The following is a 14561-nucleotide window of genomic DNA, read 5'->3' on the forward strand; positions in this document are numbered from 1 at the left end:
AAAAAAAAAAAAAAAACGATGCCATCTTTGGTTAGTGTTTAAGTCCCTGTGTAATTTTTTTTTTCTTGTTTACTCTCAACCACACATGTACCCTGACAGAGTTAGACTCTAACGTGTCTCTTTCTCTCTCTTTTAGACTTTTGCTCTTAGACTCAACTCACTCAATCACTCAGCTCAATCACATTCATTTTCTTCCAACCCCTAATCCTGCCGAATAAGTAGTAAAGTTTCCCTCTCAATCTCAGGCTCCGTTTGGTACACCCACAAAAAGACATGTTTTCAGTTTTTAAACAACATTATACGTACTTCTATACACTTTTTTCACCCACACATATTTCCATACATGTTTTTAAACCCATGTTTTTAGTTTTTAAGTGCATGTTCCAAATACCCCCTTAGATTCTCAGGCTCTCACCTAACTATTTTTCTTTAATCTTTTTCCCTCAGTCACATAATTTTTTTCCATACCCTAATCCTGCCAAGCAAACAGTAGTTTTTCCCTCTCAAATTCTCAATCTTAGCCTCCCAGTCCCACCTATGACCTAACCTTCTACTCTTTAAGAACACAAGCTCTCAGTCTCACACTCTCATCAAAACTCGTCTCTAATTCTCAGGATCTCTCTCACAAAGAAAGATTTTCCTCTCAGCCAGTCTCCTTATCATCTCCATTCTCCACCGTGGCTCTGCCACTATATAGTTCTGTCTTTGGTAATACCCTAACCCCTAATTTTCTTTTGGTTTTATTTTGAATTCTTTGAATGTTTCTTGTTGGTTGTAATTTTTTTTTTTTGGCATTATTTTCTTGTAATTTCAGGGGTAATTTAAGAGATTCAGCTTTAGCCTAGTAAAGGACTAAATCCCAAAGGCTTAAAGAGTTCTTGGGTATTTTCTCATACTATTTTTTTTTTTTTTGAGTTCACTAATGTTTGATTTTTTTTTTTTTGAGTTCACTAATGTTTGATTTTTTTTTTCTATGCTGTTTGATTTTGTTTGAAGGGTTCAAAGATTGTAAATTTATTTGTTAATCATCCTATTGATTGATTATACTATTGTGATTTTAGTTTATTATTTATGCTATTGATTGATTAACAGTTGTGATTTTAGTTTATTATATCATGCTATTATGGTTTTAGTTGATTGTCTTGTAGTTGTGATTTTAGCACTAAGTAAGCTGTGTTTATGGTTTTTGTTTACTTATATGTTATTAAAATTAGTGTATGACCCTATGTTTTAGTTAAAGGTTACTTAGAATAGTAATTTTTAAAAGTCCAACCCATATAACCGAACGAACCGCACTGAGCCGCCAAGATTAACCGCACTTTGTGTAGACCGGTTCTTACCTTCCAAAAGTGAGGTGCGATCAAGCATAGGGTGAAACCGCACCCTATAGGCGTGGTGCAAAAAACCTCTCCAAAACCAACCGAACTAAACCGTGTACACCTCTAGCATAGGCCACCCCAAAGCGACAAGGGATGAAGTTGAAGGCATTATTGTAAAGGTATTATCCACATCGAATATAACTTCGTCCTCCTTGGAATTATTTTGAAGTGGAAATTTCAAGTTTGGGAGGGACAGGAGTCTTTGGGCATTGCTTGGCTTCATTATGGATTGCATGCTATGAAAGATAAAGCAATAGGAGATTACAATTTCAAATCCATTATTAAAGTCTTTTATTTTTTAATCTCGAAATGGTCTTTATCTTTATCCATGGGTAATGACTTTTTGATATATTAGGTGTATCCACTATCCAGTCCCTGTTTACATACATTATTTTTGTACTAGCTTAATTGATTTAGTTTTTGCTTGGAAAAAAGGACATTTAGAATGGTCTTGTCGCCTCCTCAATATTTCGACAAGGTTTTTCAATTCCATTGGTTAGCTTTACAACCCAAAAAAAAAAAAAAAAAAAAATGAGATTAGGCAATAAGTAAACCTATTAAAATTGGACTTGGACTTATTAACTTGCTCGAACATAGAATTAAAAAAATATGCACAAATAGATGATTTTTATAATAAAAGGATCGAACTTATAAACTCAGGAAAAAATGTGTCAACTCGTACTTGGGCCAGTAGAATGATAGGTTGGGTCATTTTACCCTTTTTTTTTTTTTGCCTTTCATTCTGAATATAATTTTTTTTTTTGTAAAACAAAAACTCTCATCATCTTCGATCTGAATTTTAAGGCAAAATTCAATCTATCTATAGAAAAATTATAGACATAAAATTATCTGACACAATTCTATATTATACATTAAAAAACTTATGACATTACCCAAGTTGTGGTGAAATTATTAAATATGAAAATATTTTCAACATTGAATCTACTATTATCATTGTGTAGGGTCAAAATGGGCAAATGCCCTTTTCGTGCAAAAAAACCAGCGTTTTGCCCCCTTTCCCAAACTAATTAGGGACATGCCCTTATTTTGAAACTCGATTTTCTATCAAGTTTCAATGTAAAATTTGATTTGTAGAAAATCAAGTATGGGGCGATCAAACTTTAAAAAAAAAAAAAAAATTGCATGGAACTCGAGTTCATGGAGCTCGAGTTCCATTTAAAACACCGTTATAGGGTTTTAAAACGCCACTAATGGAACTCGAGTTCATCTATGCAAGTTTTTTTTTTTTTTTTTAATTTGATCATTCAATACCTATAGCTCTCAGGGAGCTCTATAATGGCGTTTTAATGGAACTCAAGTTTATCAATGCAAGTTTTTTTAATTTTGATCGCCCCATACCTATAGATGCGTTCAGGGAGCCCTATAGTGGCATTTTAAAACTCTATAGCGGCATTTTCAATAGAACTTGAGCTCCATGAACTCGAGTTCCATGCAAGTTTTTTTTTTTTTTTAGTTTGATCACCCAATACTTGATTTTCTACAAATCGAGTTTTACATTGAAACTCGATTTTGAGAAAATTGAGTTTCAAAACAGAGGCATTTCCCTAATTAGTTTGGGAAAGGGAGCAAAATGTTGGATTTTTTAACTTTAAAAAAAAGGGGGGGGGGGGCCAAAAGCCCATTTTCTCCCATTGTGTAGTATTTCTTAGGTACCTAAGAAATACTACACAATGGGAGAAAATGGGCTTTTCAAATATCTAAACCGGTTTAGATATTTTCTTTTTACAACTTACTTAAACTTATTAGATTTCATTTCATTTCATTATTTACACACAACAAGTGATCTAATAATGCGATATTGGGTCACTTGAGAGCTATGTAACAAATTTGCTGAGACCATAATTTTTAAAACAACTTACCTGATGGCAAACTGTGAGTAGTAGAGCAAAAATGGTAGATTCATGTAGATTTACAACTCCACCACTCAAAACTCATCGTGTAGACAAGTTGTGGTAAAGGTTTTTTTTATTTTTTTTTTTGATGAGCAAGTTGTGGTAAAGTTATGTTAATAGTCATGGCATGTGATGTTTCTACAACTTTTAGTTAATAGTATCCACGTTGAGGGAGTGGCATGAAAAGATTAAAATATTTATACTTTTACTCTTTTTAAAATCCAGAATTTAATTTGAAATCACATTAGTTGATTGGAATTATGTAGTTTATCAAGTTCTTTAATGAAGGGTAGCCATTTGGCATAAAGACAATGTGGGCATTTGGTCATGACCATGATTTTTAAGACCAAACTTTTATTATATTGTACATGATTTTTCATTATTCCACCAGCTTCACGGTTGATCTCTCGTCTATTACATTTGTTCTCAGTGTCTGAAATCTGAAGCAGCATCCTATTTCTTTACCTCTTTTTGAGAAAAGATAACCGTGACTTCTATTTTAAGTTCAATCGATCAAAACTTTTATTGCAAAAGAGCTTATGCCTTTTTTTTTTTAATCCCAGCTTATGCCAAACTTAATAATTAAAAAAGTGTAACATGCTTTCTCCTTTCTTTAGGAAATGCTGCTGTAAACCATGCCCGTTGGTAGTAGTGGTGTGTGACAGTGGAGTAAAAAATTTATCATATAAGGACTCAAAGTAAAATGTGATAGATTAGATATATATATATATATATATATATATATATATATATATATATATATATATATATATATATATATATATATATAAAGTATGGAGATAGTTCAAGATATAAATGAAATATTTTACAAATCAGCAGATGTTGAACAAAAAGCGTTTATCAATCGTAATAAATATGTGCTAAGATGTATCGTTAATCAATTATATATTATGATGTTACTAAGTAGGTATAAAAGGAAATAAAATTTTTAAAAAATTACTAAATTAAATATCTCAATTAAACTTGTAATCAACACTCTTTTAGAGAATTAAAATAATCAAGTATTAATATATATATGTTAAGAATTTTGTAGCTCAACTGGCACCTCTTGGCGTTTTGAATTGAAATGTCTATGATCCAAGTTTATCTCCCCCATTATAACTATTAAATTTATCAACAAAAAAAAAGTATCGTATATAAAAAGTTTAGAATTTTTTTTTTTAATGTAAACAACTAAATTATTTACAATAGAACTTGTCCTTGGAGATCCTTAAGATGTTCTTAGAAAAATGAAGTTTCATAAAGAGCATCCATAGGTGTTATTTTTTCTAAATTGTCAACATCATTATTTTAAATAAAGTATCAATAGTTCTTAATTTGCACATGCTTAAATTATAAAAGTTAAATTAAAATATGGATAAATAATAGCAAAACATCCAAATTCTTGGTAAAATTAATTGCATTGAATTAATTATTCTTAGTATTTTTTTGATACAAGATATATAGAATTTCTACTCTAGTCTAATTTAAGTGTATATATGTGTAAAACTCCCTCCTGGAGACTTGAACTCTATCCCTTACCTCCCACACCCCACAAGCATTTACAATTGTGGAGTAACCACGGCACCAAGGGTGCGCGGTGGTAATTAATTATCCTTAGTAAAGATAAAAGATAACATTGTTTGTATTTTATTTGTCAATGCGATCACGTGTTTGAATTTAATTAAGGAACTCCATGTACTATGCCTAAGTTTTTTTCTCATAAAAAAATGTCAAGCTTAGTCGTGACTGAATACGAATTTTGACTTTTTTTTTAAATATTTTTCTCCAATTGGCTTCTTTTCTTAATTGATGAGGCTTCTCCACATCTTGTAGGTCTCTAAGTTTGAGTTGGGTTCAACCTACTTAAATTAGAGTTTATCGATATCCCTTAGATAAAACCCATTAGCATGTAAAGCTTTTTTTTTTTTTTTCCCACCTAAAAAACAAAGAAAATTCATAGTCAATCACAAAATAACATAAAAGTAAAACTAAATATGCAAATATGAGAGTACTTTATTTTATATATTTTATGCACATTAGTGGCATGGCCACTTGGTCCCTTAGCCACTGGTCCATTGGAGGAAACATAACAAATAAAAGTGAATGTATATCAAATATTAATAACAACCAGCCTGCTACCGCATCCCCTTGGTGCGATGGTCACTTTACAAATATAAATGCTTGTGGGGTGTGGGGACAAGAGTCAGTGTTCAAATCTCTAGAAAGAAGCTTCACACATATACACTTAATTTATGTTAGAGAAGAAATTATATCTTGTATAAAAAAATAAAATAAAATAAACAACCAGCCAACTGCATAAAAATGAAGGTACAACCATTAGTTTATGAAAAAGGTTAAGAACACGCTTTTTCATAGCTTGCATATGCATTAAGTGGTGATTGGACATTCATGAAAATATTCTAACATAGTGTAGATACTTTTCACCTCATACCAGTGATGGAACCCATATGTAAGTGTTATAATTCAATTTTAAGTTTATATATGTGTAAGTTGTGGCAAAATATACGACTCTCTAGACAAATTGTTAACTTATTGGAAGTGCACGATTTCAAATTCGTAAATCAAATAACAAGCTTGTTTTGTAAAAGGTGAGAAAATAGCTTTTTTCGTTCTCATACACAGCTTCAACAAACTTGAGTAGTTAAAGATTTTTTTTTTTTTTTTTTGATAAACTCGTTAAAGAAGTTATTAGTGCACAAAAGTGTATACCATTTGATTCCATACTTGGTATATGAATAATGTTAAGACTCTAAATGCTTCAAGCTAAAGTTTCCATGTTCACTTGGCCAAAATATAATGCTTAGTATTTGATCAATAGGTTAATCATACCAATTATAAGCTACCTTGTTTTTGTAAACACTCACCAAGGCCGGAATGGCGCACGAAATTTCCGTGGAGGAGTTCCCTTCGAGAAAAGAAGCTGGTGAATCAAGCAGAGACAATGATCAACCTGTCATTGTCGCTGAAGAAACCCATAAGCTGACTATTAGAATCCAAGAGAGAGGCAGTACCAGTTCCAAGGAAGAGAAGTTTAAGAAATTAAAGGAGGCGCAAGCCAAAGTGCAACTAGGAACAACACCAAAGATACGAAAGGTTGTGTTAATGCATTATAATAAAAGTAAAATAGTCCTTTTATTAATTTAGTGCTATTCGTGTTTCTCAAAAAAAAAAAAGTCCTATTCGGCTATTCATTTCATATCCCATTAAGTCAGAATAGTTGTTACAAAATATTTATTTCCACTAGTTATGATTTATTTCTCCATTCTCTAGTGATTTAATTCCTTATTTGTAACTAAGTATTTTAACTATATATAAGAAAATTCTATACGGTTTTTACGATGTGTATATACATAGTAGGGCTGTCCACAGATCGGTCCGAGTTGGGTTTGTGCCTAACCTGGAACCGACTTAACTCTGTCGGGGTGGCAGATGGGAGAGCCCGGCGTCGACTGAAACGGTGATCAAATTGGTTCAAATTGAGTTGGTTTCGGTTGAAATTGAGAAGGCCATGGTGCTAGGAGGGATCTCATCAAAATCTTCAGATCTCAGCAAGATCTAGGTGGGGATCATGAGATATTGGCCAGATCTCGCCAGAGATTAGGGTAGAGATCATTGTATTTTCTTCAAATCTAGGCCAAACATTTGGTAGAAATGGAGGATTCTAATGTGTTCTAAGATTTTTGGGTGGAGGGACTATTGAGTCGGTTTAAATCGGGTTTTAGAGGGAACACCTGACACTTGACCAGCTCCTGTCAGGTTTTGGAGGAGATCACATGCCGTCGACTGCCGCAAGTATCGATTCAGGCGGTGGTCAGTTTGGTTTTAAGCGAGTGGAGCTAGTGGGTCGAGTGATCGGATTTGATGTACACCCCTAATACATTGAATTGGCTCTAAGTTTTGCCGTTTAGATAAAAGCTCCAAAATTGTGAGTAAAGTCAAATAATCATTGATGATTAATTTCCTCTAATAGCTAGAGGTTTTAATTTTTGTAACAAATATCCCATAGATTACATTATCAACATAAGCCACAAAATCTCACACATGACCACGCACCAAAACAATCTCTCTATCCCTCAACACCAAAATCAAAGTTGGAAATTAGATATTTCAATTTTCTTGGACTTGCTTCATCTTCCTCAAGGTACTAGAAAACTATTTTTTTAAAGTGAAATTCTTCATTTATTTTATTAAATTTTATGCCAAATTTATGATATTGGATTATCCATATGAAATTGATCTTGATTTAGTTAGTATTAGTTATGTTTTGAATTCATTTTTTTTGGCACAAGTTAAGGCCATTGAATCATTATATTGTTAAGTGAAAGAATAGTGCGTTCATAAATTAGATTCTATTTTTATATGTTGTAACGTTTATCTTATCCTTATGATATTATAATTTTATATTGAGTTAGTGTTTATTTAACTTTTAAATATTTTTTTTTAATTATAATTGTCTGCTAAAACTATCAAGGATAAATTACAAAGTTGGTCCCTATCCTTTACACCATATCTCAATTTAGTCCTTAACATTTCTGTTGTGTCAATTTAGTCTTCAACCTTTTTAGGATTGTGTCAATATAGTTTCTGTCGTTATCTCTTGGATGGAAAAAATTGATGTGTTAAACGGAACAATAAAAAATTGTTTTCTATGCCACTTCATTTGCTAGTTATACCTCTACGTCAAATTTTAAATAAATAAAAAAACAAAAAAAAATTAAAATTTAGAGATGTCATCACCAAAATCCCTAAAATCATTTAACTCATCTATCTCTTCTCCCTCTCTCTCGTTGGTGGTGGAAGATCTCCCTCCTGGCAAGGAACCTTGCTACCCCAACAACCATGCTAAGAGTAGACTCTTCCTTCACTGTTTCTAAGAAAGGAGTATTATCTTCTTGTGCTGGATTAACAACACATCATATAGCTAGAGTATTCACAAGTGCACCTACTCCATAAATCCACTTCAATCTTAGAACCAATTAACTAGGAGAAACCGGCCAATTCTCATAAGCATTTAGAAAACTAACCAAGAAGAATATTGAAATAAGAACCAATTCTGATAAGCTTATTTAATTCTCTCTCTATGTTGTACCACCAACAAACAAAACCAGTAGAACCAAAGACCCAAAACCACCAAGAATCCCACATCACGACACGACGACACCACCAAATACCCAGCCAGCCACCATTTAGTCTAACCAAAGACCCATCCTACCACCATGGCATGGCATCATCAAAGACCAAAAAAAAAAAAAAAATAGACCGATTTTATATCACCCTTCAATTCGAATTAGCAAAAGCAATGTCTCCTTGCATAATATGGATTCCAAACATTCATGATCTAGATGTGAATGAGTCGAATTACTTATCCCTCGGTCTATTAGTGAACTATCTCTCCAAGGATTGTGAAAGACGTTCCACTAGAAATATTCTTGTTATTCACGTGGGTTGAAGAAGACCCATTTGTTGGGCAGAGCTTCGATTCACACTCCAAGGCTGAGGAAAGCAAAGGTTTCGAGATTGAGCTAAGCGGCGGTGCCAAGAACGATCTAAGCGACAATGGTGGTGTTGTGGTGGTGGTGGTGGTTCAAGAGAGAGTTTTTTTTTTTTTAGGCTGTGGGTGTTTGCTCTGTTGTGGCAAGGAATATGTTTCCCGGTGGTGGCTAACGAGAGTGAAGGGAAGGGGGAGGGGGGGGGGGGAGGAGAAAAGATGAAGATGAAGATGAGTTAATGATTTTAGGAATTCTGGTGTGTACGTGTCTAAGTTTTAATTTAATTTTTTTATTAAAAAAAACTGACATGATAGTACAGTTGGAAAATGATATGACATGAAAAATAATTTTTTATTGTTTCATTTGACACATTAGCTTTTTCCATCCATGTGATGACGGTAGGGACTAAGTTGACACGACACTGAAAATGTTGCGGACTAAATTGACACAATTGAAAAGTTAGGGATCAAATTGAGATCTGATATAAAGAATAGGGTTCAACTTTGTAATTTACCCAACTATCAATTTGGAGAGAGAGAGAGAGAGAGTGTTGATTTGAAATATATATATTTTTAAATCAACATAAAAAATTAGATGAAAGTATCATACATGAAAAATAAATACATTAAAAATATATAAAATATTGAAATTGAATCAATACACCAAATAAATAACATGAAATAATCATAATGAATTAGGCATGTGATACCACAATTAATGATTATATAAAAAAGACTAGATTCTTTACTAAATGTATGTGTTTCTTATAGAATTTTATTGACAACACTTATTATAGTTGTTTCTATATAAAGAAGTTTTTCAAGATTAACATTGATAAAATCCTAGTTATGATCGATTATTCATATAAGTGATTGAAAATGAGATGATAGCATAACCTAAATTCAAGAATTTATTAGAAATTTTGCATCTCAAAAAGCACAAAGAATCGATAAAAAATTTATATATATATATAATATTATTCAATTGATATTTAAATATAGAAAATTTCAATTTAAAATTGTTGCTCTAGGTCTCAAACTGTATCTAGTAAACCCAGCATATATAAAATGTAAATCTAGAAGCAGCCTATATAGAGAAAAAAAAAAAAAAAAAAAAAAAATTCCTTGTGCTGAGAGCAAAAACAAGAAATAGAAATGTGTGATGATCGATGATAATACCTTGTGCCATAAACCTTTCTTTGAAACCACAGTGAGTTCATCACTGCAGCAAATATTCAATGAGGTTCATTGGAGTGTGCTAGAGATTCTAGTTTGTGTAGATAAGGAGTTCATGAAGGAAATCACCATTGAATGATTCTAGAGGGTCTTGGGGCCTGTGTGGTAAGAAGGCCAATGAAGCATTTGCAGAGGTTAAAATTAAGAGTCTAGTTATACAAATTTTCGCAAGTCAACAGTTGTAACCGTTTTTTTATAGTAGATTTTCTAAGGGATTTGGTCTTAAATTGTTTTTCCACTAAAGATGTTTTCATTGATTTTCTGCTTTATTATTAAATTTGTGTGTGCTTTTACTAATTTTATTATTATTATTATTATTATTGTTGCCTTAGATTTAGTATTTTGATATTGTGGTTAATAGATTTGCCTATGTATGGAATTGATAATAAACTTGTTGAATTAATCTATTCATTTGGCAGCATAGAACACAAAGGTGTTAACCAAGATTTTTCAAGGAAAGACATATTGTGGGCAACAAATTACTTCTTTAGTGGATGTTGTATGCTAAGATTAATAAGTCACTGTACTTGTTACATTGGTTGAGTCTTGAGACATATGATAAATATTTAATCTGTGATGTGAAAGCCAAAAAGGACCGAGATATTCATAGTACTTGGTCAAACTAGCTATATGCACACGATACTTTTATCTTATTATTATAAATTATTTTATATATAGCATTTCAATGTGTTGAAAAAACATATTATTTATTGTCAATTTCTTATATTTTGTGCCTGTTATTGATTATGTTAATTTATAAATTGCGGAACCATCAGGTTTTAATGCTGCGAGGTCACAAGCATTACCGAAAGTACTGTGAGCCGAGAGTGGTATCACTCGGTCCTATCCATCATGGTAAGCCTGCATATCAGCTAACAGAGGAGTACAAGCTTATGTTGGCAGACAAATTCATTGGAAAAACCGGCAGGACTGTTAAAGAATTGTATGGTATTATTAGGGATAATATCAAAGAACTGAGGGAGTACTATGATGAGAAAGTGACACAGAAATATAGTGATGAGGACCTTGCTTGGATGTTGTTTGTAGACGGCTGTGCAACATTGCAGTTTATAGACTCGATTGTTAATGGCACATTCAAAGATGTCAAAATTAAAAAAGATCAAGCGGCGTTTGTGCAACGAGATTTGTTCTTGTTAGAGAATCAACTTCCTTATCAACTCCTCGACTATTTAATGAAAAATATTACAGAGGAGGAAAACTTGAGGGAATCGATCCAAAATTTCATCAATAAGCACAGCATGCTAGATGAAGATACAGAACCCCCAAATGATGAAAATGCCATCCATCTTCTTCATCTTCGGTGGATAAGATCTGTACGTACTGTGGTGTATAAATCTCGCCAAGAACTCCCTAGTACGACTGTGAATACTGTACCTAACAAGAAAGATAAAAAACCCCCACCTGATGAAAATGCCATCCATCTTCTTGATCTTCTGCGGAAAAGACTTCTAGGCCTTGATGGCGTGAAAGACGAAACTGCTCAGAATAAAGAAACTGGCAAGGAAGAATGGCAATCATTTCGCAATGTGCAGGAGCTTAAAGAGGTAGGAATCCATTTGAAGTCCAGCCCAAGTAGTTGCTTAAGAGATATAAAATTCACCAAAAAATGGAATTTCTACCCTGGAATCCTTCAGCTTCCTCGAATAACAGTGGATGACTCAACTGGGCCTATGTTCTTTAACTTGATAGCCTACGAGATGTGTCCTGATTTCGTAAATGACTTTGGGATCACCTCTTACATATGCTTCCTTGATTCACTTATTGATGAATCCAAAGACGTTATTGACCTCAGGAGAGCAGGCATACTCCGCAACCTCCTCGGCAGCGACCAAGAAGTGGCTCTAGTCTTCAATGAGATAGGCACCGACTTGGTGCCTAACCACGAAATATATAAAAGAGTCAAACTTGAAATCCAAGAGTACTTCGACAAGAAGTCAATGACCTGGATATCTCAATTCCTTCATGCACATTTCAGTAGCCCCTGGACGGTCATTGCTTTCCTTGCCGCATTCTTTGCACTTTGTCTCACTGTCGTACAAACGGTGTACTCTTTCTTGGCATATTATAAAGAGTAAAAAGAAACGCCACCCCTAATATAAATAACCATAACCACACTGATTCTATGTCTTTTCAGATTTTTGTTCAATAAAAGAACCTGTAAGAGTTCTGTACCTGTCAGGATTTCACATAGGCCTCTCTACCTCTGGTACATCCTATTTGGCTATGTCATTCCGTTTGTTTACTTTCCTTTTGTCCAACTCCATGTTCGTTTAAATAAGTCAGTGTGAACAATGTACTCGATTCTTAATTTGATGTAATGTGTGTTTGAGATCTCTGCCAGAATTTTAAGTGTGAGGAGGATTGAAGCTTAGTTTGGATTCAGCTTATTGTGGTCACGTCTTGAGATTATGCGTTTTGTAACTTTTTTTTATTTTTTTATTTTTTTTCTCAACGTGCATGAACAGTAACCGGTACTGTTTATGCACATTATTTCACTGTGAGGGAGACCAATTTTACTGTTCACGCACTGTAGCTTCACTGTTCACGCACTGTTCATGAAACCTACAAGCACTTTATTCAGAAAAAAAATATAAAAAATGGGTCCCACAGCACTATTCACACATTTAAAAATTATTTTGCTACAGTGTTTTCAGTTTTCAATTTTCAGTAATAAGTTCTATCCAAACGAACCCTGAGTGTGTTATTATGTAATAAAATTTGAAGATGAACAATTGATACAATATATTACCCTATTATATGATTTAGTTTTGTAGTTAAACTGTTAAAGCATGAACTTTCATATTAGGTGTATGCTTGGGTATGAATTTATATGTCAATATGCATTTTTTTTATCTGTAAACTTTTGAATTAGAGACTATGTATTTGAAACCACAATATATGTAATCCTTCTTGATTTGATATTTGCCCTACACCTATGGACGAAAATAGAGTGAAATCATTCACAAGTTGTTACCATTTGCTACTATCAACTTCTAAGTCCATTTGTTGGAGAATTTACTCAATCCTACATGTGGTCTTCCTGACCAACACAAATAATTGTGGTTTCACTTATTGTCTGAAAACCCTGAACTCTTTAAAATCAAGTGTTGATAAAAAATTTTAAAAAAAAATGGTAAGGGAACCACGTTGTTAAATGCTAACCCTAGTACAAATTTTCTTTAAAATATTAATATTCCTTATCTACTTTCCACTCTCCTATAAGTAATTAAGTTGATTCTTGTAGCTTCAATTGCATGCTTAGTAGGGATCCGGATCCTCTCCATTTCTCTTTAAAATGGAGAGTGTCCAGTTAAGGGCTGAGATTTAACTAAAATCAATCTATGGCTTGAAATATGCCACATCATTTAAAAGACACTAACCTAACATTTCAAGGAGACTTAACGGAGCAAAGGAAAACAAACGCCAGTTTCAAAGTGTTTTTTCATTTGACTCCTGGGGGCTCTCTCCTCTCCTCTCATCTCATCTTAGTTTCTTTCTCACTCTCAACAAAGCCCAGCCATGGCTGACTTCTCCTTGCACACACTCACTCTCAATAAACCCCAAACTCACAATTCCAAACCCCAACTCTAAGTCCCCATTAGATCCGTCTCTTCCCTAAATAAAAAACACCCAAATCTCACCCCTATAACAGACCTGCAAAGCCAAATCCATCATCATACAAATCTTGCAACATCAGATGTTCTCATCTCATAACAGAATAAAATCATTTCAGGTAAGATTTGGTTATAAAAATAAGAAAGATTATGGTGCCAAATCTAACGTCATAAAAAAGATAGACCCATTTTCAGGAAGAGAAAAAATACAAATAAGATGTAAAAAAATACAAAAAAATAAATAGGAGAAGAGAAGAAAACTTTTTTGCTATATCAGATGTTGGAAACGGCAAGAAAGCTTCTGGCTTTGGGGTTGGAAGCAACGAGAATAAGAGATGATTTTGAGGATTTTTGACCAGACAAAGGCCGATCTTTTCGGAATTGGTTATTTCCGGCAGCTCCAGTGACGATGCTAGGCAGTGGCTATGGAGGTTTGGAGGAGAAAGAGCGGTGCGAGTGAAAGCAGAGATGTAGAGAAGATTTTGATTTTCAAAAAAGGAAAAATGCGTGTTGTTTTAATGGCGGGGCTTTGAAATTTTTTGGTGCACAACTGTGTGTGGGTGCAAGGAGAACTGGAGAAGCCTAACCATCGCTGAGTTTGATGGGAGGCAGAGAGAAATAGATAGGAGAGGGATAGAGAGTTAGAGAAGAAAACCCAGACGTTGAAACTAACGTTAGTTTAGCTTTTTACTCAATTAAGTCTCCTGTTAGTGCTTTTAAATGACGTGGCAGATTTTAGACCATAGATTTATTTTAAATCAATCTTAGCCCTTAACTGGACATTCTCCATTTCTAATGAAATGGAGAGGATCCAGATCCGCTCAGTAGAACATGAACAATATGTTACACTATAGAAATAATATAATAAAAAGGGAAAAATATTTTC

The 14561-nt window shown here is 33.4% G+C and overlaps 1 protein-coding gene across 2 annotated transcripts; it reads left to right on the forward strand.

Annotated features, from left to right (window-relative positions):
• Positions 1 to 589: 589 nt before the first annotated feature.
• Positions 590 to 12432, forward strand: LOC142609472 (UPF0481 protein At3g47200-like). 2 transcript variants are annotated; one of them, XM_075781057.1, is made up of 4 exons: positions 590 to 708; positions 815 to 882; positions 6135 to 6409; positions 10817 to 12432. In XM_075781057.1, exons 3-4 carry the CDS (start codon positions 6191 to 6193, stop codon positions 12134 to 12136), a joined length of 1539 nt encoding a protein of 512 aa, XP_075637172.1. In that variant the 5' UTR covers positions 590 to 708; positions 815 to 882; positions 6135 to 6190; the 3' UTR covers positions 12137 to 12432. The 2 variants fall into 2 exon arrangements, with proteins under 2 accessions (XP_075637172.1, XP_075637173.1); XM_075781058.1 differs by lacking the exon at positions 6135 to 6409.
• The last annotated feature ends 2129 nt before the right edge of the window (positions 12433 to 14561 follow it).

The sequence above is a fragment of the Castanea sativa genome, chromosome 9, assembly GCF_040712315.1.
Source record: "Castanea sativa cultivar Marrone di Chiusa Pesio chromosome 9, ASM4071231v1".
NCBI classification, from domain to species: Eukaryota; Viridiplantae; Streptophyta; class Magnoliopsida; order Fagales; family Fagaceae; genus Castanea; species Castanea sativa.

What these genes read in the sequence shown, in the direction of transcription:
- LOC142609472 (XM_075781057.1), top strand. Translation starts at nt 6,191, where the DNA reads ATGGCGCACGAAATTTCCGTGGAGGAGTTCCCTTCGAGAAAAGAAGCT. An exon ending in CAACACCAAAGATACGAAAG is followed by an intron (nt 6,410 to 10,816) that starts GTTGTGTTAATG and finishes CGGAACCATCAG; the next exon opens with GTTTTAATGCTGCGAGGTCA.